This window comes from Maylandia zebra, linkage group LG12 (assembly GCF_041146795.1).
Source record: "Maylandia zebra isolate NMK-2024a linkage group LG12, Mzebra_GT3a, whole genome shotgun sequence".
Lineage (NCBI taxonomy): Eukaryota > Metazoa > Chordata > Actinopteri > Cichliformes > Cichlidae > Maylandia > Maylandia zebra.
Window position 1 is genome coordinate 16878256 of NC_135178.1, and position 26933 is coordinate 16905188.

At 38.7% G+C, this 26933-nt stretch overlaps 1 protein-coding gene across 1 annotated transcript in view; it reads left to right on the forward strand.

Moving 5' to 3' along the window:
• Positions 1-26933, forward strand: part of adgrv1 (adhesion G protein-coupled receptor V1) — a 137144-nt gene that overhangs the window by 69042 nt on the left and 41169 nt on the right. The window contains exons 84-89 of the mRNA XM_076890783.1: positions 8882-9289; positions 9788-9960; positions 10098-10344; positions 10519-10658; positions 11554-11714; positions 11853-11953. Coding sequence (XP_076746898.1) covers positions 8882-9289; positions 9788-9960; positions 10098-10344; positions 10519-10658; positions 11554-11714; positions 11853-11953 — 1230 coding nt within the window. The remainder of the gene's footprint in view (positions 1-8881; positions 9290-9787; positions 9961-10097; positions 10345-10518; positions 10659-11553; positions 11715-11852; positions 11954-26933) is intronic.

The window sequence follows — 26933 nt, forward strand, 5'->3', positions numbered from 1 at the left end:
TCACATGATCACTATTAACCAATGATCGCCCTCGACGGCAGAACGCGCTGGTTACGAGCCGGGAACGAGCTCACAAAGAGCACGCGCATTTTTTGCGGTCCGGAGCTGTAGGAGAAACACAAGTTAACTCAGAGACACAGACTGATGCGACACAACCAGTAAGTAGGTGTACAGCGTACACTGTAGTGTGTAGCACACAGGAGTATTAGCTTATTACGTACACGTTGGTAAGTTGTCTTGTTGCAACTGACGAACTGAAACAAACGAGCGTGCTGTGTGTGCAACAGCGCGACAAACATTACCTGTCCTTTTATTAACTGCACAAGTAGTGCTGGTCATAGCTGCTGGCTACCTGTGTAAGGCTGTCATGGGTCTGTAGCTCTGTCACCGTTTTAGGGAACATATTTAGTTTTAAAGTATTTAGAACATATTTAGTTTTAAAGTATTTAGAACATATTTAGTTTTAAAGTAAGTTTCTGGGCATTTCCTGCCTTTCTGGAGGGATTATATTTCACTAAAAAACGATCTAATATGCATGTCCACATAATAATTATTATAATTATAATATATTAAAAAACACAAGCTGTATTTTAAAAAACATACATTAAGAAGCAGATTATATTAGATTTATATTTTAAATAAGACAAAAGTTGGATTTTACAGCAGTAAAATGATTGTATCTCTACAGTTTAAACATGTAATAAGCTTTGCCCTGCACAGAGTGGATAGTGAAACAAATGGAATCATCATAAATACATTATTTCATATTTATTACTTCCCCCTCCTCATTGCTTTATTATTGTAGCTCTAGTAATGAATAATAATGTAAGGATTCTGGATCAGCACCATGATGCCCATAGTATATACAGTATTCTGAAGAAGGTCTAAAATGTCACTGTGTGTGCATGTGTGTGTTTTATTTAGCTGGATTTAAAAAAATATTACTCATGATATAACATTGTGCAGACATGGCTGGTAAGGACATGAGGAGGAAACAGTAGGCGCTGTATGAGGCTACTAAAGGCAGTGCTATAACATTTTTCTGTCATCATTTTATTATAGATTAAGTGCAAGAGTTGTTAGGTGTGGATAATTAGATTATAGTTTATTGCAATAGCAAGTTGTGCCTTGTTCTCAGATGGACAGCAAGTGGAGAGTGATATATGAAATGATGGGAAGGAAGGAAGAAGAGAAGCAAAGAGTGATTCACAGGCAGAGCCGAGTTTATGTCACAGTTTTTTGTTGCCTTATGGTTCCAAGCGCTGTCACCAATCTTTGCATTTTGTTATTATCTCATGACACTTGTTTAATCAGCTACCATCTCTCCTGTGGACTTTTTAATGTCTACAGTCTCAGATCAACACAGCCCCGCCCTTCCCATATTAGATTCTTGATGAATGTGTGTTGTTGTTATTCAGCCTGGTTCAATGTGCCCCTTTTTAACTTTGAGCACCCGCCCCTTTAAACCTCTCTGCACGTCCCTGACCCCACGTATACTACACGACGCACGATGAAGGCCAAAATCGGGCCGATCGCCAAAACGGTCGCACAACTCAAAAATCGGCTCAAAATGGGCCAAAAATCGCACAGTGTAAGCCCAGCATTACACTCACACAGACACACACACCACCACCATCAACTTTGCTAAATTGCTAATGAAAAACATTGATCGGGCAGCTGTGACTGAGCAGCAATGTAAATCCAACTATTTTCACGGTTGTGTGCCTCCATCGCTTGTGTCCAGATCACACGCTGCACAGCCGTGCTGCTCCATCTTTTACACCAACGTTTACGTGTTTGCGCGCGAGCAGTGTGAGCGGCTGTGGTGAGACCCTCACGAGCGATTGATGATCGGGAGTTGGTCGTGAGGTGTTAATCACTTCTCGTTACCCCACGTATACTACACGATGCACGATGAAGGCCAAAATCGGTCCGATCACTCAAAAATCGGCTCAAAATGGGCCTAAAACCGCACAGTGTAAGCCCAGCATTAGAGCAGCAATGTTTGTTCAGAGAAAGGGAAAAATGGGAAAAGGAAAACACCTGGCTGGAAAAAGTTAATATGGGCATGTGCAGTGAATATCAGTGCTATGTGGCCAGAAGTGTGATAATATAATTTATTTTGTGTAATAAACAACTGTAAGGATAGATGATTACAACAAATAGATGACTAATACATAAAAGTAATACATAGATGAATAATGATGATGAGTTAAGATGCGTAATCATGGGAACAAGCGGGTTTACAAACAGGAGCAGCTGATTAGCATTAAGCCAATTGTACTAAATGCACTAAATGTGCACTGTTACAAGAATGTTTTTCTTTCTATTGTTTTCTATTATTTTAAGTTAAGCAGGACAGAGTTCTTTTAAAGAAAGATTTACTTATATTCTCAAAAGTTAAGCATGACAGGCTTCTGTTTAAGAAGGAGACCTGTTTTATTGTGTTAATGTTGTCATTTTGAGCTAAAAATAAATGGCTAAATGATCATTTGTTTCACATGTGTTCATATCACAAAGAATACACATCTACTTAAATCAAATTCAAGTCAAATGGTTAAAAAAATAATTTCACACACAAAAAAAGAGCTAGAAAATTCACCACACTGGGAAGGGTGAAGACAACTGGGTCGCTTGGCCCTGGCCACGAGGTGTCCCTTATTTATTTTTCAGGGAGTTGGCAACCCTAGCTGTACGTTTGAATTTTTTCAGAAATCTCTCAGTCAGAACATGCAATATCATGCTTAAGTAACTAGCGAAACTAGCGAGCTAACTTCCGCTAGCTTCCCGCTAACTTCTAACTCCGTTAAATGTAATAAATTTTGTTTTCATGGATGCTTGGAAGTTAAACTTCATAGTTACACCTGGTAAAGCAGCAATGCTGATCGTTTTATTAAATATGAAAGAATTTAGACAGTTTTTAACTCTCGGTGATGCTGCAGTGTTCGTTTGACCTGACGCATACGGAGTTTAGAACCCAGATTACTCCCAGATTTAAGAGCATCTTAGTCCGACAAATACGACAATAACAACGGCCGCTTGCATGTTCTGCAAAAAAATGTGCTTTGTCGTGTATCTGACGGACAAACACCAAACCAGTTCCACATCACTGAAGTTGCACCATTTTTACAAACCAATTCTGGTTCATCTGTTTCACTCAACAATCGGCCATGTGCGTAGGCCTGGGCGATATATCGAGTTTTTAAAAAATATCGATATATTTTTATACGAGATATAAGATGTGACAATATCCTTTATATCGATATAGTCTATGTTACGTTATAATTATACTTGTGGAGCCGCAAGTTTGCCTCTCTTTCGTCCACTTTTGTCTTTACGCAACGTTACTCGGCCTCGCCCCTCCTTCAATAAACACAGCTCCCCCTCCTCCCCCATCGCTTCACCTGCAGGAAGCGACAAGATGGACACGGCAAATCTCCGTTAACGAGTTACTGCACATCGCCCCGTGCGTGGGGCTGGACGCCGTCAACGTGTTAGCTAGCTAACCACGCTAACGAGCTAACCACGCTAACGCCTAAAATCCTTGCATTTTCTCAAAAGTTGACAGCGCGCCTTATGTATGAATTCTGGTTGTGCTTGATGGCCACTAACCGATTTTATGTGGTACACAGCGCTCAGCAATCTGTCAAAAATGTTTTAGTACGACTTTGGTAAGCTACGGTGCTGCACCGCTTGATGGATTGTCAGAGCATTACGGCTACCGAGGAGCTTCGCGGAGTGATACGTACTGTGCTTCAACGTAATATTACCCTACTGTGTATAAGGACCATAAATGGCACCTGTTAAGAGACGTGGTTACGAAGAGGATTTCAAACTCAAGACTGTCAGTCACACAGTAGAAGTTGGGAACAGAGCAGCTGTGAAATCTGTCTTTGTTACTCAGCGTCTTTTAGTTTACATTTTGACTGCACAATTGTGAGCTTTTTGTTATGCACAAAAACAACATTGTTTTCTTTTATTTATGGAGCATTATTATTTAATAAATGCTCATAATTTATTTTTGAGTAAATCTTATGTACATCTATGCTCTTTGTTAATAAAAGTGCCTGTGTGACATCTGGGACACAGCTTTGACTAAGAACTCTCTTTTTGTTCTTACTTCATGGCTTTAAAAAAAAAAATCGAGATATATATCTTATATCGCCGTCCAGGTAAAAAATATCGAGATATGAATTTTGGGTCATATCGCCCAGCCCTACATGTGCGTATGAAAACAAAGGCACTGCGCATGCGCGTTTTACTCATATTCTATCGCGATATTTAATTTTCCTATCGTTGCCTAACATTATACCGGTATTACCGTGAACGGTATAATATTGCCCAGCCCTACTGCCTAGGACACATACAGGATGTCATGCTGAAATGTAAAGCACTTACAATAGAAGACAAACAACAAACTATTCCAGCCTAATTGATGACATTTATGGCATTTGCTTTCTGTGCTGACTGATATGCTGCTCAGTGCTTTGCTGCCTGCTTTTAAATCAGATGTCACTCTGAACATAAACACAAGCTACATGTGATGTCTCTGATGTGTATCTGTTTCTACCCGTGCTGATGCTAGCATGACTAAAGCTAGCCAAGCAGCAGTAAATATGTGAAGTAAGGAAGAAGGATATACTCATCAAACAAACAGGATCATAAGAATATAAAACCACGAGCACTACAAATGTAACAAATACGTTGACATAAAATGGCATGTTATTTGAAATCTACACGAAACAATGACACAACTACTTTTTTTCAATTTTTTCAATTTATTTATTTTTTACCAATTGTCCAAATTAGTCTGTGATTGGCCTGAGTGTGACAGAAATCATATTTATATACAACTAAATATGACTCAGCAAACATGTTTTAAATGGATGATTCCTCACTTGATGACGGATGATCCATTTCCATATTTGCTGAGTCTTAAATTTGATGTCAGTGAACTTACCAGTGGTTGGTGTAAAAAAAAAAAAAAAAAAAAAAAAAAAAAAAAGCCCCCAAATCCCCTATGAGCAAGCACTTTGCGACAGTGGAGAGGAAAAACTCCCTCTTAATGGGAAGAAACCTCTGACAGAACCGGGCTCAGGAAGGGGTGGCCTTCTGTCTCGACCAAGAGGGGTTCAAATGTTCACTGACAATTTAGTTGTATATAAATATGATTTTTAGGACTTGATGTTGACACCAATTATGTGAAATTGGGGACGCACACAGTTCCGCTTCTTCTTGTTCTTCTTCTTCTTACTTGGCGGAATCTCTGGCAGGCTCTTAACTTCATTCTCGAGTTCAGCCACCTTGACATTGAGCATTTTCTGTTTGTCTCGTAGACTTTGCAAAGATCCCTGTACAGAAAATGCAGCTGACTCTTCTTTTTCGATCTTCTGTTGTTCTGTGGTGTCTTTTTCTTTCTGAGGCTCCTGCAGAGACATTGCAGTGGATGGCAGTGAGTCCTCTTTTTCCATCTTCTCCTGTTCTCCAGTCTCGTTTTCTTTCAGAGGCTCACATTTATGCATTTCATTTGCAGCAGTGGAATTTTGTTCTTTGTGCTGCTGTGGGATTTTAAGTGAGCAATCTTTGGCCTCTTTCAGCTCTCGCTCAGGAGATTCTCTCTTCAAATCATGAAGGGCCTTGTTGGGGCAGAGCTGGGATTTCAGGTCACTGATTTCCAGGTTGAGTGTCTCCTGCTCCTGCCTATGTTTAACAGCCTGCTCTTCAAGCTGATTTTGAGCTGCTAGGAGCTGTTTCTGGAGCATCTCAATCTGCTCCTGCTGAATCCTACATTTGAGCTCAAATTCAGCCTCCTTAGAGGACTTCAGTCCTACAGAGTCAGTGTGTGAAGCCTCTGTGGTTGGAGTGGCAGACTCCACACACTGCTCTGTGGTAGGGTGGCTGATTTGGTCCTGCAGGGTAGCAATCACCTCATCCAATATGACAATAGCTTCATTGTCATTTGTGAGAGTGTCTGTCTCACTGATGTCATTGGGCTTATTACTAGAAGCCTCTTCCAGCTGCTCTATGAGGTCTTTAATTGTTTCCTCATAATTTCGCTTGTTCTCGTGAATTTCTTCACGAAGTTTGTTCACCTCAAGCTGGTGATAAGAGGCCCTCTTGTTTGCACCTACCATTTTACCGTAAAGGTTGTTCTGATGGTATTGGGAGGCTTCCAGTTGGTGTCTGAGAGCAGCAATCTCGTGCCAGGGATTAAACGGGGGTCTAAATGTGGGATTGGGTTGATATTGCCAAGTCCCTCCGTTAGGCACAGGGTTTGGTCTGCTGTGGTTCTTCCCATTTCCCTCTCTCTCCATGTCCTCCTTTGCATTTGAAATGGGGAGGGATTCAGCCTTTTCTTTTTCAGGAGTGGCTTCAGTGTTTTTTTGCACTTCTTCATTTTTCGGGTTTGCTCCATAACCCGTGGTGTTTTGAGCTTCAAGAAGCGCCCGGGCATTTGCCCGAGTAATTGGTCTTCTTGGTTCTTCAGCCACTCTTTTCTGTTTTTGCTTTTGTTGTTTCTTTGGTTTCACAACCGTTTCCTTTGGTGGTTGTGCCACAGGAGACTTTTCAGTATTTGGTTGTGCGGCTTTTTTTGCTTCTGCCATTGTAGATGCGTCAGCGTTTGCGTCTGCGTTTCTCTGCGTCTGCCTTGTCTTTGTTTTAACAACCAGGTTGTTTTGTGTTTCTGCCATCCGAGATCCACTGAAGTTGGTTGAATGTCTCCCCTATTTATAGGTTTTTCAGTAGAATGTGCACTGTGACATCACAGGCTGTTCCTGTGATGCGCTGTTCCTTTGAAGTGCCATGATTAGAACAATTCAAAATAAAATGCCCACAAACCTAATGTAAAGGAAAGGCTTTTATTTTGTAGCACATACTGAATTAACACTATAAAAGCTACTCTACAGGAATTGCAGTAAAAAATAAAACTAAAGAAAAATATGTTTTTTAAATGGTTGTTAAAAAAACTAACCAAAGTAGAAGACAACTGTTTAGTGGAAAGTATTCCACATTCTAGAGATTCTCAGGCATAATAACTTCTTTCATAATTTAAACAAGGACAGGTAGAAAACGTTCATATTTAGTGAAAGATATTTATTAACATTATCCAATGAGAGTTACTGAATGTCTGTAGGCAGTGAGATCTTGGTGGTTGCCGAGGCGACAGAATGTCATCTATGTTTTGTTTTAAATTCAGTTTCAATGCTGAATCTAAGAAACAACAGACTGCAGAGGGAGACTTTAATAGAGGTTTACTAACTCTTACTATCATATACATTGTGGAAAAATCTGTCTTTATTTAGCATAATATATTTGTTATAAGCACTAAATATGTTTGATGATTAACTGACGATGAACACTAACGTACCAAGCTGAAAATTCTGCTCACCAGTCAGCAGCTTATATTCACAAAAAACGGATAAATCTGCGATCCATGCAACACTAACCAGCCAACAAAAACGTGTTCATAATACAAAACAAGTTTACTTTGTGAAATGTTAAAAGGTACAAAAAATAAAACAATAAAATAAAACAATATGTTTTCAAGACTTTTTCACAAGTTCCTATATCTCACTGAAATGTTACTCTGTAGCTGATTTCTCGTATTTTAAGTGTGATGAGAAATTTTGAGTAGAAACAAGACAAATATACTTGATAAGATTTTGAGTTTTTGCAGTGTATATGCAGCTGATTGGTTTGGTCTTTAACCAACATGGAATCATTTATGTTGGGCAGCTGTGGCTATGCGTACTAATCAGTGCTTCAGTCCCCAATGCTATCAGTCCACACGTCAAAGGGCAAGATACTGAACCTTCGATTGTCCCCAATGCATTTGGGTGTGAATGAAATGTATGACTATGACTTCTAGTTCAAAAAGGGCTATTTATGTATTTAAGTCCAGTTGTTGCTCATTCACTGTTACCTTGAACGTGTCATGCTATCACCACTCTGTGTAACAGATATTTCCTATATTAGCAAATATGTTTTACACTATTTACCTACTGAAATGAAATCGTAACTCCAGAAAAATGTTTAACTGTTTATTTCTGGACCAGTTAAGCTGACTTTAAGACCTTGGCTTTAATAGACATCTCATAGTGTACAGATCTATTTTTTATTATTTAAGCCATTTTGAGCAATTAAGCACCAAGACTTATTATATTAATTTTTTTCAGTCTTCTGCAAGGGTTTGTTATTATGAGCTTTTATCTAAGCTTTTTTTTTCCAACTACAAAAATACATTTTGTTTTGTTGCCTCTTATTTTGTCTGTCATGAATGCTTTTTATATATTTTAATACACGTAATGGTTTATTGATGAAGTACACAGACAGAGACCAAAGTTTTCCCCCTCTCCTCACCTCTTTAATCTCATCATCGCCCTCCTTCTCTATGAGGGATTATGATTAAAGATATCTGCACATAGCCCCAAGGCGTAAAGTATCTACTGGTGCTTGTACTTTTTGAAAGTGAAGATGAAAGATTGTTGAGTGCACTCTAAAAAAAATCAAAAACCTCACACGGCTGGGTCATCCGCTTTCATCTCTCAAAGCATTTTGTGAGACACCAGGTTTGCTGAATAATAAAAGCCCAGTCCCCATTTGGTTCACATTTTGGTTGTTTTCAGCCTAATTATCATGACTTGGGCAACTTCACTGGGCTTTATTTGCATTTAGACCATTGTATACCAAATGGAAGTTGTGCCTTTACAAGTTTAATGTATGATTTGTTCATTCTTTTCAGCTGAAAACTTTATATGTTGTGTCACCTTTTATACATTTCTTTAAATATGATGGTGGTTATATAACTCCATTCTTCACTTGCTCCTTTAATTAAGTCCAGCAGAGTTTAGCATGTTTTTATTTCTTTTTCTTCTTCTAGGAGCTTTCCAGAGAAGAGGTGGTGGGTCCATTTATAATCTGGCCTGCTGAAGCAGGGATGGACTTCCCTAAGCAGGAGGGCCAGCTGACTTTTGATGTGGGCAAACGTAACACATCACTGGAGATTTACCTAACACCTGACCGTGCCTCATCCTTACCCACACCTAAGCGCTTCCAAGTGGAACTATACAATCCAACAGGAGGTGCCACAGTACACTCCCAGTTTGGCCTGGCTAATGTGACTCTGGTGTCAAATGCAGCAAGTGAAGCTGTCTGGGTCTTACTGGACCAGTTGCATCAACCCCTTGAAACTCCTACATTGGACCTGGTGCTGCAGGGACTAATAGATAAAGTCAGTCCACCTCTCAATAATGAGCAGATGATCGCTGTGTTTGAAGGTCTGGGGAAGGTAAGCCCAATCATCTGGTTTTTATACCAAGAAAAAATTTTTTTTAATTACTGCATAAGTGTATAAAATATTGGATAATCTATGTGATTGCATGTGACTGTGAGTCAGTGTAGTTGTTTGTGTCTGTCAGCTTAGTTAAAGACCATACATCGCCTCCCATGAGCTACTTTGATAGCTCTGTGGACCAGTCTGTCATTCATTAGTTCTCACTTAATAAGATTGCTGCTATCATGAAGTTGAAATTAGAATCTATTTATTGCATCTTCTTAACCAGCTGCACAAAAGAATAAACAGAATATACAGGGACATGTTTAGAAAGAGTAAATAAGAAGTAGGGACTACAGAGAAAAATGCATTCTGAGCACACACAATGCGCATGACCCTGAAGGTCAAACTAAAGAAAGTAACTCAGGTGAGTGCTTTGGATGTGTGAATAACAGCACTAAAGTTTACTCAGAGCTCCTCAGTCTTTCTCATCCTTTCTGTCTTCTGAGCCAGGTGCTTGCAGAGGCAGAAAGAGCTCCTTTACAGAACAACAGCCGGAATTTGACCTATAACCTGTTGTGTGCCTTGGCCAATCCCAGTCGAGTCGACACTCGAGGTGTCAGCCACCTTGCTGAGGTGGCGGAGCGATTTGCATTCTCCCTCCTTAAACATAGTCAATGTGAGATGTGAGTGTCCTAAATGTTCTAAATGAGTGAAGAGTTGCATGGTACACCTTATTGTAATACAGATGAATATTACCTCACAAATTAATGTTAAATCGTGCTTGGATTTACAATTTCTTCTTTGTAAAATTTTTCTCCAGAAAGGTTACAGTCCTGGAAACTTGTCCGTATATGAACATCTCTGCCTTCCAGTGGTACCCCACAGAAATTAATGGATACAAGTTCAGGGGCCGTAATGCAGACTTCTTCCAGCTCCCAAATACTCTGCTGCCAGTACCAGCAGTTTTAACTGCGGACTGCGGCAACCTCAACAGGATGCAGCTGACCGAGTTTAGAAATGAACATTGGTTTCGCACCAGTGATGCAGCTACTGCTCTCAATGGGAAAGTAGGTGCTGGGACACTGACTTCATTGAAAAATCATGAGCAATTGTTAAAATGTCAAAATCTCCTTTTCTTTTTTTAAACAGCAGGTGGCAGTATGGCTCTGATATAAAGCAGCCATTAATCTGGTGGCTGCTCTGCAACTGAACCGTCTTCTGTTGTATCTGGTTATACGTAGGTATTCTCAGCCAGTCTCCAGGGCAGAGGGTCACGACCTCTGGAAGATGGCAACGAGGTGGTGTATCGTATCCACAGCCCCGGTCAGCAGGTTAAACCAGGCCAGTCTCAGTGCCTTCTCTGGAACCAGACCACTGGAAGGTAACAAAAACACATTAAATGAGATTCAAGCTTAACTGTTTCTCAGATAGACTAAAAATAGAACGTGCACATTATATACAAAAATATAAGATGTATATTTTTATTTATATACAAATATTTCCATTTATTTTTGTTACCTGATAATATCAGTTGCTGAGGTTTTTTCTAGTTCTAGTGTCTGCCTACTAATTTATTTTTTACTCGACGTAATTTAGCTCAACCAGTGTACTGCTTTCCTTATTTAAGACTACACATGGCTTGATTAGCATCTAAAGAAGGCCTCTGTTTGTCTTCCTTATACTTATTTTGGGTAATAGTTTGCTAAATAAAGGGCAGAGTTCCTAGTTTGTCCTCTCAATAAGGCCTCTCTGTGGCTGATGCCGTATCTTTCTCCTTTATATCTACACATTCAGTCTCCTGCACGCTGAATCATCCCACATTGAGTTACTTTGTTGAGGACATTCCTGGGGATTGAAATTGGACTTGGCAGGAACACAGTGTTTTTTGGCAGGTTTGGTTTGGACAGAGCAGCTACTTGGAGGACGTACCCCAGGAAGCAAAATTTATTATGCAAGTGATACCAAGAGAGAGCAAAATATGGAGAGAGAGAGAGAGAGAGAGAGAGAGAGAGAGAGAGAGAGAGTCAGAATCACAGTAACAGTGAATCTAACACAAACATGGTTATGCTCTGGTTTGTCTCACACATTCTTTGCAAAGTAAAGGTTACTGTAGATAATAATAAAACAAACTCAAAGAAGCCAAAATGTCAGAGAACAAAAGCACACAATCATGGGCATGGTTAGACTCATTGCTCTTTGTATTTGCTTTGCTCGTATTTTGTTATATTCTGTTGTAGTGTCTCGTCTCTTATTGTCTCTTTTTGTCTTCCCTTTAGCTGGTCATCAAATGGTCAATACTGCAGGGTTGTGGAAGAAAGTGGGAATTATGTTGAGTGTGCATGCACGCACTTGTCTATCTATGCAGCCCATGCTGAGTTTGCAAAGCTTGCATCCTACAATGAAGCCTTCTTTGCCTCAGGATTTATCTGTATCTCAGGTACAACACACTCTCCCCTTGAGTTCTCATCTTTTTACCCTCCTTGTGGAGTTTCCATATGTACATCCCCACTTGTATAAATGGATTCAAATAAATCACTTAATTAAGTATCATTAATGCTGACTTCTCTGTCTACAGGCTTTGCATTGGCCATAATATCCCATGTGCTGTGCTCCCGTTTCCCCATGTTTGCTGCCAAACTGCTCACTCACATGATGGTGAGCTGCCTTGGAACTCAGGTAAAGCATTAGTTTGGATCTTGTTCTGCTTTTAAACTCTGAATGCAGCATTAGTTTCTTTGGTATTCTCATCTCTTTGCATCAGGTGCAAATGTACATGACAGGGCACCTCTGGGAATTGTTGTTGAGGCATCCATTTCTCTGTGCTCCAGTAGACCAGCATATTAGATATATGTGGGTTGCAAACATTAACACAGCACTCATACGTGGATTCATTCGCTTAGAGCATTTTAAAGCTGCTCACTGTGCACTCACTCACACACCCACAGTCACACGTCGCACGCTAGACATGTCGCGGATATTTTCTTGGAAATGTGCATGGATGCGAACATCATCCAGTGTCATCGTTTGCGTAGTTTGCGGGTTGGTGCGTCCTGACAACGCAACCATGCCCCCCGCACCCTCACCCATTAAAAACGCAAGCTGTCACATAACCATTGAGCGAGGTAGATATGTGGCTACAGGTGGTCCTGATCAAGTGTGTGTGTTTGTGTGTGTGCATGTGTGCTTGCGTGACTGAGTGCGGGACTGGTAATTTTCCACTGGTCCCCCTCTCTTTGGTTGACAAACACAAGTCATTTCTAAAGAGGTCCCTGGGGGCTAGCCACCTCGGAGTAGACCCGTTTATGGCCCAGGCAGAGCCCCTGAACCTAAAAGGGTTTTGGATGGAAAATTCCACCCTGTTCTCTTTCCTAGTTTGTACGTTACTGTATAATAATGCCTTCTTCCTCGATAGTGCGTGTGTCTAACTTTGGTCTAGGGATTCGAAATGTTTGCATTTTTCTAGCCTTTTAGTCAAAGCCAGCTGTGAAAAGCTTGCTGAAGGCCTATCTGATTGTAGGTTCTGATGTTAAAATGTAGCCTTTAAGCGGTCTTTTGTTAGTGCTGGAAGTATTTCGGAGATAATGATGGGTGGGATGTGCTGAATTGAATTAGATCAAGTCACATCTTGTCTTCACTTATTCAGTTTAGCTTGTATGTCAAGTGGCTTGCTGAAAAAACTCTTTTTCTTATATAAATCACTTGGAGCAGATTTCTTTAGACAGTCTGATTTCTTTCTTTCTTTCTTTTATTTTTAAATAATTATCCACAAAGTGGATGACACATGTATTTGGACATAAATCAATTACCTCAACAATTTGCCAGGAGGGTCCTTTTTTATAACTGTTCTGTCAGAATATTTACCACTTAATGTCTTGAAAATGTTGCATATTCACAAAGAGGACTCTGTTTTTCTGTTTGTTTTTGTTAAAAATGCTACCTGTCAATCAAGAATGTTAATTGCATTCATCTAATCCTTCTGCAAACGTGTCATTTAAAGAAAGAGAGAGATGCTTTGTTCTTGCAAGCTCATAGTCAGCTTTTCCTGGTCAAGCTGTGGCTATCACTGATACAGTGACAGTGCTGTTTTTCTTCTTTTTATATATATCAGAATAGATGCCAAATGTTATTAGTAACACAAATGTCTCCCATATTTGTGGGTTGTAGCTCACACATCACCACTGATTTGAAGGATCATATCCAACTCCAACCACCTCTGGCAGGCAGGGTATGCCATCTGTGTTGGCTGTAATCATTCACTGAGTTTGCCCTCTCTGTGGAGAAAATTAGAGCTGCCAGTTTGATGAATTTCTCTCTGCATCTGCTACCGTACACTGAAGAGAACTTACATAATACTTCCACCTCTCTTAAACAGTCTGTAAGTTGAGTGACGAAGCAGGATTTGGGGTTAGCGAGGCAACCCTGGCTTTTCAAGGTAGCAGTTAGCAGCAGACCAGTGCTTATAAAACTACCATCTGCTGACCAATCAGTTGCACTGGGTGGATCTAGCTTTCCTTATCACAGGCAATTTTAAGGCCATTCCACTGTTCTCTAATCCTCTGCGTATCAAAAGAATCTTGTGCTGATCTTTTAAGATTTGCAAGTAATCATTTTCATTGTTTAAAGTCATGATTTTAAATGTGTTCTTTACTTGTTTGGCAAAGGTTTTTAGCATACTTCTGAAATTTTCCTGTACACACTGAGAATGAATCTAAGAAACACATTCATTAAATGAAATACTCTGTTGTAATTAGATTCAGATTTACTCGTGCTTCTCAGTGCTTCTCTGACAAGTCAGTATAAACTGGACAGATAGCTAACATGAGCGACCAAATAAAGACTTGATACTTGACTTAAATATACAGTTTAAGCTCAGAATAGAAATAAAAACCTGTTTGGTATCTACCTCTTTTAATATTACAGGTACACTTCAGTAAGTATGTATTAATTTAAAAGATAAATTGTACATTCTCCGTGAAAATTCTCTCAACTTTATTGTGTAATAAACTGTAACAACTAAACCATGTGTTTCAAATGCAACTGATCACATGAATAAATAAGCAGCCACGGTAGAAGAAAGCAGCTGCAGAAGAAAAGTCTGTGACTCCTTTGAGATATTCTGTATATCTACATAAATATCAGTTAAAATATCAACTGACCTTTTTTATTATTTTATGATACAAGATACAAAATAAGATAAAGAAAGCTAAGTAAACCAAATGTGTCAAAAATATTAGACTTTGGAAATCTTTGGAATGTTCTGGACAGTCTGAACTTCATAACACAATCAAGAAAATTAATCATGGGTTTGATTTGAAAGCACTTCAGAAAAAATGTTAATTGATTATCTTGAGACTAAAAAGATTTGCAGAACCATTTCTGAAGATTTCGACCTCCTACAACATACCGTCAGAAAGACTGTGTACTAATCAAGTAAATATAAAACTATTGCTACCCTCCCAAGAGTTGAAACAACAAAGATCACAATAAGAATGATGCGTGTAATAGTCTGGGAGGCCATAAAGGAGCTCCTAATTACTTCTAAACAGTTAAAGGGCTGTAAGAAGAAAGTCTGTTTTGCTGCATCTGGGCCACGGTGGCTTGTAATCATTAAGTGAGTAAGGTATCATACCAAAGAATGGCCAGAGAAGAAGAATAAAGATAGTATGTTGCAAACGTGAGATCAAAGTTGTAACCCTTCTCCAAAATAAATGTTTTGGAGGGATTTGAAGCACACAGTAGGGAGGAAAGGCACCTCATGTACATTCCTCATTCCTGAGTTCAGGGGGATATGAGCAATATTGGCAAAGCTTACTCCAACTTAACGTGCAGGAATGATCAGCCCTTATCTGAACCAGTTAGTGGTTAGTTTCGTTTAAGTGTCCCATTCTTTTCTCCCTCACAAATATTTAATACTGGATCGGTTTCCTTTATGAATGCTAGCAGCAATCATTTTTAATTGGGTTTAATTTTTCTACTTTACAGATTTTTGGGGGCTGAAACTCTGTTGGTTGTTTAGATGTGCTTGTCTAGTTAAACATGTAAAAATATACTCTTTATTCCTTTTACTGTAACTATACAAACAACCTAGCATGAGCAAGCAGGATAGTTTCTTAAACATATTTAAATCTTTTAAATCAAGAAAACAATTTACAAAAGAACCATCCATCTATCCATCCATCCATCATCCATTCTCTTTGCTTAACCTTATCCTTCTCAGGGGGGTGCTAGAGAATATCTGAGCTTTCATAGGGCGAGAGGCAGGTACACCCTGGACAGGTTGCCAATCTGACGCAGGGCTAGCACATATAACGATACACATTCACATCTATGGACAATTTAGAATTACCAGTTAACCTAACCTCACTACTTTGATGTCTTTGGACTGTGGGAGAACATGCAAACCCCACACAGAAAGGCCACGGATGGTGGCCAGATGGTGGAGTGGAACTCTGGACCTTCTTGATGTGTGAGGCAACAGTGCTAGCCACCATTAATAGTCAATGCATTAATTTATTTTACAGTCACAACGATATATTTTTTAGACTTTACTGAGAGAAAAATGCTTAATTGCACACTCGCTGCATTTCACCATTATCTAAGACTGAATTTGAACTTATGTCACCCAACAGTGACCACTAGAGGGAGCGTAACACTATCAAATAAAGCCAGAATTTAGACAAATTATAGTAATTAGCTGCTTGCGTGTTAATAATATGACAATGATATACTATATAAAATTGTATTTGCATTGTATTTATAAGACTTCTGGACCTGTCTGTGTGAGTATATAGCTAGATTCAGGAAGTACTGTGTTGTCTTACCTGAGGGGCACTGCCTTGCACAACTGAGGTTATTAGGTTTAATGACGCCAAATAACAAAAATACATTTTTAAATGAGAAAGTGGAGCCTTCTGGTTCAGTTTGTGTAGTTTAATTGCATTACTGTCTCAGTATTTTTGTTGTCGTGCTTTTTACCTCTTTAGTATTTAGTTAGAAAATGCCAAAGACCCAAGGGCACCAGAGGTAGGACATTTAATTGCTAAATCACCATGAAAACTAAGACAGCAGTGCTGGTACAAGCAAGAGAGGCAGATGATGAAGCAAACAGGACTGAGATGAAAGAGAAGATTGCACAAACTTTTAACTTTACTATGATATTATATCCAGATTGTGTGATGTGATGTTTACCATCTTAAAGGAGAAGAAAATGTCAATCAGATTTCTACAAACTATTGCAGCACATCTTGAGTAATGTGTGTTCTAATATGTGTTTCTTAATCTTCTGGGATTTTTTTTTTCAAATGTATAAAGCTCAGACTGTATACGTTTAGATATATAGGTTTAGTAAGAGGACTCATCCAGCAGTACTGCAGACACAAAATCTTGCTGAAGGTGTTTTATAGTCAGACAGGTTGGAACTGATCTGGGCCAGTAATAAGACACCTACAGGCAGTGGCCACTGTCAAGGCCACTGCGTCAGGACTCCGACTGAGAAGAAAATAAAAATTTGTCACATCCGCTGTAGGTGTGTCGGCCTGTCTATCTGTTTTTGTCTGAGTGTAAATTTAACAGTGTGCTACATAAGTACTGGTCGTATATGCACAATTATTTTGTTTTACATTGACAGATATTGCTTAGATGCTTAGAGATGGAAAAATGAAAAAGAAAACTAAATGGTATTAAATAGGAAAATTGAAATTTTCAGGGTTTTGTTTGCTTTGGAATATGCTCCTTTATTTTATTTTGAAAAGATTATCATAGGGTTGGGGAAGAAATGGAGAAAGACCTGTTACCGTATGGTTAGACTTGTTTAGGAGGTTGTCTTATCCTGATAGTATGATAGATAATGACTTTCAAAAATAAAATTAAATGAATATAATATAATATAATTATGAAGTACATTCTGTGCAATAGAATGTGAAAATATATGTGTTTCCATGGTTATTCCTGATCAATTGTATATTCTTTCTAAGCAGATCTTAGAATCGACAGTGTCAGCAATAAAATAAGAACCTATTGTCCAGTTAAATACATAAATATAAATACATAACTGAAGATCCAAAAACAAACAGCAACTGAAGGTGGCTGAACATCTCAAGAGAGGAAACACAATAGGTGATGATATCCATGGGTTCTAGACTTGAGGCAGTGATTGCCTGCAAATGTTTTAATCCAAATATTAAAAATAATTCTTATACTCACTGTTATGAAAGCATAATGATTGTTTGGTGTTGTCCACTTATTTATGAGCATCTGAACACGGGGACCAATGCTGTACTTCTTAAATAGTTAGTTAAAATGAAAAATTAGAGTTTTGTTTAATCTGCATTTCAGTCAGATTTTATTGTTTCATTTAAAATCCACTGTGGTTTTATACTGTAGTAAAACTACAGAAATGTGTATTTGTTAAAAAAAATCTTGCTGTCAGTAGTTTGCTGAAATACAAGTCAGTAACTGTAGAAACAGAAAGTTTGGGTGGAAACTGTGCAATGCGCAACCAGATTGAAGTTGATTGTTTCACATTCACTTTTTTTCACTCTTTCAGCTTCTCATTTTCTCTTTCCTGTTGCCAAAAAAGTATTTTTTAACACTATGATTATTTCCAAACAGGACATGATATGATACTGAAAGCATCAGTTTTCACATGCACTGTATGTCACTGAAATGGACAACTTTGGCCATCTGAGTTAAAGACTAAGATGGTTAAGAATTACTTTCAATACATTGTAGTTAAAGTAACTAAATACTGATATTTCACATTCCCAAGTTTTTTTTAGATTTATAATATTAACCAATAATTTTTTTAATTATATTTTATTTATATATTATTGACAAAAAATATAAATTCTTATATTGGATGTATATATTTACTTGTCAAAAACACAATGGAATGGAAATGTGGGCATGCTTGAACACATCCAGTTTCTGTATGCGGGAAAAAAAATTATATATATATAAAAAATACTATTAAATTACTCTTCCTTTGGGATTAAACAGCCCACCGCCACGTCTCAGACAGACATTCCCACACACATTCAGTAAAGTGTTTACCCCTGTGTTGCCATTGCTTTATTCCAGTACATGGGAGGTGTTTAGGTGACTCTTACTTCTGGTTATAAAGGATTTCCTGTTAGCTCTGGGACCAAATCCAGCATTCAGAAGTCTGCCCTTGTATCCACATGCACAAAGTCACACACACATAAACACTACGCCAACTCTTTTTCCTCTTGCACAACAACCACTGCTGTCTTTTCCCATCTCTGAGGAGAATACAGAAGTTGTGTGCTTGCTGACAAGATTCCTAAAAGTTCCTGTCTGTCGTCACTGTGTATGTGCATGTGGTGAAGGAGTGGGGTAGGGTTTGAACGAATGCATGCAGTTTCTCAGGTGTTCAGGGAGGGGAGACGTATGAAATGTGTGGTCAAAGACGTAGTTTTGTACAGAAGATAAGATCAGCATGAGTCTTTCTGAGACTCTGTTTTTCCTGAGGAAATGTATCTGTTCCCATCATGAATCAGTAGACATTGGGGGGTTTTGAATGTCTTTTAGGGTCTGATTCTCTGGTTGACGTCAGAGTACATGCCTAGCTTGTCCTATTGTGTGTTTAAACCCACAAGAGTTTATAAATCAGAACACAAAAGAAGGAAAATAGCAAGAAACATAATGGTTACCAGCCTGTCCCTCTCAGACAAATGTCTCAAATTTTGTACAGTTTCTATCTAAATCTTAGGGTGTTATTGTTTCATGCAGTTATTAAAAAGTCAATAGCAGGCTAAAACACAGCATGTCCCTATTAAATGCATTACTGTCTCAGAGTTGAGCAAATGGCACACAAGGTATTTAAGGGTATAAGTGTCAGTAGCTGAGGCCTGTGTCACCGTTTGTGTATGGGTTCCAGGAAATGCTCATGTTGCAGGAGCCACGGTGTGTATGTATGTGTGTGTGTGTGTGTGTGTGTGTAACAGAACAGTGGAGGGGTAAGGAAGGCCTTTTGGGAGATACTCTATTCGAACACCTCGTGCCTTTGTTTCCCTAGCTCCTCTTATCTTAATTTGTTCCATCTATTGTTAAAGTCAGCAGCATTTTTCTTCTACACGCTCACTATTCATTGTGTCCATGTCTCTTACCTGTTACTGAAAAATGAGCCAACACTGTACAGTAATAGCCAACTGCCTGACTTTCTCTTACCTTCATTTCCTTATGTTCATCTGTTTTTTCTGTTTCTCTGATTTTTCCCTTCTTTCACCGCTTTTACATGACAAAATACTGAGTAGTGTCCCTTCTTCTATTCTTTGTCCCCTTTATCATTCTGGCAGCAGGTAGCCTTTGCTTGGAGCTGTGACATTACCAGCAAAAGGCTGTTTCACTCTGTCTCTGTCTCTTCTTTCTAACCCTCTAAAGGTGGCTGGGTGTAACTGGTGTGACTCATTAGTTTAAACAATGACAGTATATGTAGATGTAGCAAAACAGTCTGCAGGCTGTGGATTACCCTGAAGAAAGAGTACAGAGTACACACAGGAGACAACATTTATTTTTACCACAATAGCAAATTAAACACAAGGTAATGAGAATGCACACAGGCTCAGCTCACCTGTACAATAACCCACAGGTTAAGCAGATATGCAACACTTCTGCTGACATGTTGTTCCTTAGGGTTTGTGTTCGAGCACACTACTGCAGATAAAGAAGAGTGAGTGATTCTCAGACATAAACCACTTGTGATAATTGGACTCTCTATCCCTGGCTCAGTTCGCTGAAACACTCAGGCTAAATCTCCCTTCTGCCACCACAGTATGAAAATCAGCCCTGTTTAAATGAATGACGTCAGTCTATTTTCTTTCCTGCATTTTCTTTGCAAAATTTTTGAGCATCAACCGGCTTTTTAAGATCATGCCACAGCATCTCAATTGGATTCAGGTCAGAAGTTTGAGTAAGGCACTCTGAACTCGTCTTTTTTTTTCTTAAGCCTTTCAGAGGTGGACTTGCAAGTCTGTTTGGGATCATTGTCCTGCTGCAGAACCCAAGTGTTCAGCTTGAGCTCATGAACAGATAGTCGGAAATTCTCCTTCAGGATGTTTTGGTAGACAGCAGAATTCATGGTTAGATTTACCACAACAAGTCTTCCAGGTCCCGAGGCAGCAAAACATTCCCACTCTACCACCTACTAGAGCTGGGCGATATGAGATTTTTTCATATCACGATATGTTTTTTTCATTTCAGGCGATAACGATATCTATCACGATATAAGCCAAATAACTATATTTGTAAGATTTAAATGTGCCGTTGCTCACAAGTAAAATGTGAAATAATCAGCAGCTTGTTTTTAAATATTTATTTCCCATAATAAGTTCAACAGGGTAGATGTACTTAAGGAACATGAGACTTTTTCAGATAAATAAAGGCAAATATTGCAAACTACACAAAAGGCAGCCGCTAAAGCGTTTAAGTTTCAAAATAGAACAAACGAAACAGACTAAATTGTCAATTCCACTTAGAAACAAAATATTAATTCTAAAAATAAATCTTAGTTTGTTTTACAGAAGAACAGACAAAACTGACTAACTTTTGTCAATATCAAATAAACTGAGAACTAAAAGGAAATTCTCAATCTCTCCTTGTTGTATAGCTTAGCTTTTCAAACAGTTTTAACAGTTACTTTAGTCTGACAAAAGCCGAATGACGAATTAGCGCTTCCAGTCAGAGACTGAGGCTACGTCCACACGTACACGGGTATTTTTGAAAACGGAGATTTTCCGTTTTCGTTTTAAAAAATAATCCTGTCCGCACATAAAGGGAGAAATGAAGGAAAACGCTGCTATGAACATGCCAAAGCAGCAGGTGGCGCTAGATTCCTAACCGTGCAGAAATGTTGGCCAATCAGAAGTCTAGAAGCCTCGGTGGGAAAAAGTAAACAAAGCTGCGGCATAGAAGCAGAACCGAGTCGTATGTGTGGACAGACAGTAACTGTGTGTATGTGTAAGCATTTAAACACTGCAGAGAGTAGAATTAACAGTAACAGTATTGTAGAAATTCATTTCACCGAAACAATAACGTGGCGCAGTGTGACGCATGCACCAGTTTATTGTATTTCCAGACTTGCTTTCGGCACAATTTACAGTGCACGCTACTCTGTTTTTTGTCAGACTTGAAATAGCCGAAATACCTTCAAACTACGGAACTTCTATGGCTCTTCCGTTCGACAATCTCTCCGGCATTGGAACCATCATCTGTTTTCTCTTCGGTCACGCTCGGTTGATTTTTCTAGTCGGCACACTCATTTCCTCCATTATGCGCTGGCTCCATTACCCGCTGGCTGCTTCCCAAACAAACACACGTGCGGCTTGGCACTTGTGCTGTACGTAACAAGTGACGCGACGTGACACTGCGGCTGTGATTGGTTCGGCTCTGCGCTACTTTATTTGGATTGGCTGACCTTTTTTTTTTTTTTTTTTTTTTTTTTAAGAGGACAAGAGCGGCGAGGTCTATCGCGATAGCTTAATTTCTCTATCGAGTAAAAGTTATATCGCGATACATATCGTTATCGTTCTATCGCCCAGCTCTACCACCTACTATATTTTACTGTTAGTAGGATGTGTTATATAAATGCTATGTTATTCTTATGCTAGATACAACGTGACTCAAACCTTCCAAAAAGTTCAGCTTTTGTCTCGACAGTTCACAGAATATTTTCCCCCAAAAATGTGGATGATCAAGATGTTTTTGGCAAATGTAAGACGAGCCTTTGTATCTCTTTTGGTCAGCAGTGTTTTTTGTCTTGAACTCTCCCATGGCTGCAATTGTTGCCCAGTCTCTTTCTTATTGATGAATCATGAACTCTGACTTTAAGCGAGACATGTAGAAGCTTGATGTTGTTCTGGGTTCTTTTTTGACCTCCTGGATAAGTTGTCGATGTGCTCTTGGAGTAATTTTGGTCGGCCGGTCATTCCTCGGAAGCTTCATCACTGTTCCAAGTTTTTTCCATTTATGTATAATCAGGGCTGGACTGGGCAAAAAATCGGCCCGGGCATTTTGACTAGAGACCGGCCCACCAGGTATTATAGGAAAAACCATAAATCCTTTGAATGCAAACAAACGTCGTTGTAACAGTGATGTACACTGTCTTGTTGGTATATATTTATCAGTCTAATAAACTTAAACCTACACCATCCTCCCTATTCTGGTATTCTAAACAGTACCCGAAAGTAGACTGCTTGGTCGAGTTAACCTCCTGAACTATCTACAACACAAGGTGAAAACCTGAAATTAAGACAGAGAAGACTAGAGGTGAGACATGACCATTACTGATTACTTATGACAGATTTAGATATATTTTCATAAACTATTCATTTACCACATCAATAAACAGCATGGCAGAGCAAAATATTTTTTCTAACATGGCAACCTTTAAAAAGTGAAAGGAGACAGAAAGACAGGTGAGAAAGAATAAAACTTAATTGACTTTTTGATGGCATTTTACACACAGTACTGGTACAGTATCTAGAAAATGTGGGAAAATACTGGCATCATATACAGTACTTAGCTACTTCTGAAGAAATTATGATGAGACCCTAAAAAAATTACTATGTACAATAATGGATTTCTATACCTTTTACATCAGATGAAAACGTTTGTTGTAAGATTCAGATAATTATTTATTCAAAGTTTTTAAATGACATAAGAAAGAAAAGTATTTCTTTGTGCCCCCTTTCCCTTTTAATGCCCTACCTGCCCCCCTGGCAAAACTTTGCTAGACCCGCCCCTGCACAGTTACCAGCTGTCAGCTACATAAAAAAGGATCCTGGTGTTATTTGTCTCTCAGAAACAGTTCATAACTTCCCTTCAACTCATTCATGTCACCTAAAAGGTAAACCTGTTTCTCCATCACCTGTTCAGCTCTGATAATTCAGTAACGACATCTCCTGGTTTCATCTTCATGTTTCCCTCTCACCAGATAACCAAACCGATATCATGACCAGCAGGTTTACAGCTGTGGCTCCAGCAAACATCAACTGATACTATAAATTAATATTAAATAAATTTTTACAACAGCTGATCAAGTTTAAACGTGCTGCTGTTGTTTAATCCGCTGGTTATCGCAAAGTGGGCGATAAACAAACAAGAGAGAAAAGCCGATTAGCTGATCATTGATCAGTTTCATGATTGAAGTAGAAACAGGAGAGGGAGGGGAGAGAATGACAGGAGAAGAGGCAGCTGTGCAGCAAAGACACAGAATAAATCCAGCTTTGTGTCTTTTTCAAACTGTGTTCCTTTTCACCTCAAAACGAAACGCGCAATATTTTCTCTGAATACGAGACGATTCCGTTTTTTTACGGGACGGTTGGAAACTAATAACTAACCTTATAAATAGAATAAGATAAAACAAGTTCAACATCAATAAAATCATAGCACCTGCCCAGCTGTATATAAACTCCGTCATGCTAGCTAGTACGCAGTACGAGTTGTTGTAACTGACTGTAAAAAGTCAGCATAACGAAAATAAACTCCACCTAAACTTGGTTTATATCTGACCCAGATAGCCTGCAGGTCATAACTTCTTACCTGAAGTTCAGTTCACATATCATACTGATATGAATCATAGTATATTATGGAATTCCAAAAATGGCTGCCAGGACAGCTGCCACCACACTGATGTGACACACTACAAATCAACTCTTTGATGCTCAGTGCTGAGTCTGCACAATAACCTGCACTTAAACATTCATTAAATATCACGTACACATATACTGTCCCTCAAGAAGACACTGAGAAAAAATATAGAATAAGATTGAGACTGTAACTTTGCCATAAGTCATAGGTGTCAAACTCTGGCCCGCGGGCCAAATTTGGCCTAATTACATTTGGCCCGCGAAGCCATACCAAATTACTATTAGAGCTGGCCTACTGGTATTATACAGCTAATATATATATTGTTTAGTATTAAGCTTTGCTTGTTCCATATTCAGCTTTCCAGCAAAACTTATTTGAGTCCATAAGAAAAGATTCATTCTTATATCTGGAGGAAGATTTTTTTTCAATAAGTATTAACGTTAGCCCGCGACTTTGTTCCAGTTTTGAATTTGGCCCACTGTGTATTTCAGTTTGACACCCCTGATTTAAGGGGTTTGGGACTTGATTCAACAGGTCTGCCAGTAATCAGGCCAGAGTGTTTTTACTGAAGTTGAACTTAGTCACAGTTAATTCATGATTTAATGATTTAAACTTAACGAGACAGGTTAAGTTTGGATAACTTTTCTCTCTTAATCAATGAAATCATCATTTAAAAACTGCATTTAGTATTTACCCAGGTTATCTTTGTCTAACATTAAAATTAGTTTGATGATCTGAAACGTGTAAGTGTGACAAATACGTCAATCAAGAAGGGGGCAAACACTTTTTCACGCCGCTGTATATTGTAGCCTGATTATCTTCATCACTGATGACTTTTTGTGCAGATAAAGTAAACTGCACTCTAGACAGCTTACTGCTCGTTTGCATTACACTGCAGAAGTACTACTAACTTTGCATTTGCATATGTTTAAAAGACATTACATATCTGTGTTTTTGATCTTCTAGCTGCATGTGTGCCTGTTTATTTGTTAATATGTAGCAATGCAAATGGATTAATTCTAGTGGTTGTTTAACCATATGTTGTGTTCAGAGAGTCTAACCTTTGTAGCCTCTGAAAGTTACATATAATTCTTTTCTGAAAGTGGGCTATGGTGACCTTAGAAGCATCTGAACTTGTATTTTTACACATAAAGCTAAAAGTCACAGTAGATCATTTTCTACAGTTGCCTGCCTGGTAGCTGTGAAAAAGAGGATGCATCCAAGAGCAAGTCCCAAAAGCAGTTAATTCTGAGTGTGTTTTTTTTTTTGTTTTTTGAAAAACTGTGAATAATAATTGTGATACGTCCTGAAAGTATATTCTTATGGACAACTGTAAAACTGAGTTCTAAAAACTTTCTTGCCTAAAACTTACATTCATTACCTGCTTTAACAGTTAAAGGTATTATATAAACCGTCTGTGCATAGACTCTCCTGTGGCAAGTTAAGTCAAGGGCCTGTTTTATTCTGCAGTTACTGTCATTTCTGTAAATATGTTTTTCTGTCACGCAAGCTCCTTTTAAATTTAAGGCCAAAGTGTTGTGACTGCAAGCTGATTTAAAATGCAATGATTAGAAATGTACTTGCTAAACTCCCCAGTCACCTTTAACCTGATTATGTGGAGTCATTCAGTTTGCCATCAGGACTGTTGACACTGTGAATGATAAACAAAGTGGGAGCCTACAGTTGTCAAAGTCCCCAATATCATCTGTTCTATTTTTGGAATTTGACAGCTTGTCTTGGCAGAGCTTTGTATGTTGAGTTGAGTGAACATTGGAAGTTTAGAAAAGTGTTTACACCGAAACTGTTGAGGCCATTCCAGCATGATGTTTGCACACGTTTTCTAGGTTGAGTTGAGCAGGATGTCTCCCTGTTGTTGTCACGTATAGCAGACTCGCAGTAATGGTTCTGCTACTGCCACGTTGTACAGTACACATTTTTGTGAGTCCTTTAAAGCTGTTGTAGTTTTTACAAACTGCAATGAAAGTTTGTAAAATCTACAAACTTTCATTGCAGTTCATTGCAGTTTCATTGCAGAGCTAACAGAGTTAGCTCTGTTTTGCTAACTCAATGGACCGAAATAGAAAATGTGAGCCACCCAACTTCCTCAGTGAGTCATAAAATAATGAACTTAGGAAGGAAACGGCATATTTCCTGAAAAGACTGAGACATATCTATATAAAGGCCTTTTGTTCTTGGGTTACCAGGAGATTGTAATCAGTCTGCCTTGGCAGTTTGTTTGTAATGTGTGTCTAATTGCAGTATTTTCCTGAACATGATTTAATAACTTGAGCTTTAAATGATGAAAACTCATATTATTAAAAAAAAAAAAAGGGTTCCATGGTCCATGGATCATGGAAATGGTCAGACAGGAGTACGTGATATAAACACAAATGTTTGCAATCTTGTTAAGAAGTGACCCACTCATTTAACCCACTCCCCCCAATATACACACATAACCCCTGCCTTACAAACTTTGGCTGAGCAACCAAACCCTCATCGCAATAACCTGTAGGGGTCACTATAGCTCCATGACGAGAGCCAAGTTCAACAGCAGCGGTGAATGAAGTTTCTGATCAATGACTTCCCTGAGCTCTGCTCATTTTTATGACTAGAGCTTTTTGAAGCCCACAGAAAATCCTTCACAGGCACAGGAGGGAACATGTTTGACTCACATTTCCATCTCAGTTTTCTTTGAATGAATTCACCTGTTGTGGAATGCAAGTTGTAAACAAGTTTCCTCATTAGGCAGAATTTTAACTGCTAGTTAAAAAGTGTGCAGTCAAGATATTGTTTATATCCAAGCAATCTGCAAGTACCTTGCAAAAATTACAAGAGCCCCCAGTTAAATTACAACTAGAAGATTAAGTTGAAGGTCCAAGCAACCTGTTTAGTCATAATTTATTGAGTTAGATAGAAAGGGCCAATTGAGACTTTATTAAATGCATGATGTCACAGCAGTTGGTCTTATTAAGTCTAAATTACAAAGGGAGACACCAAAGTAGAGTATATGATAGATATGCTGGCAGGAGTAGCATGAATGGAGCAAGCA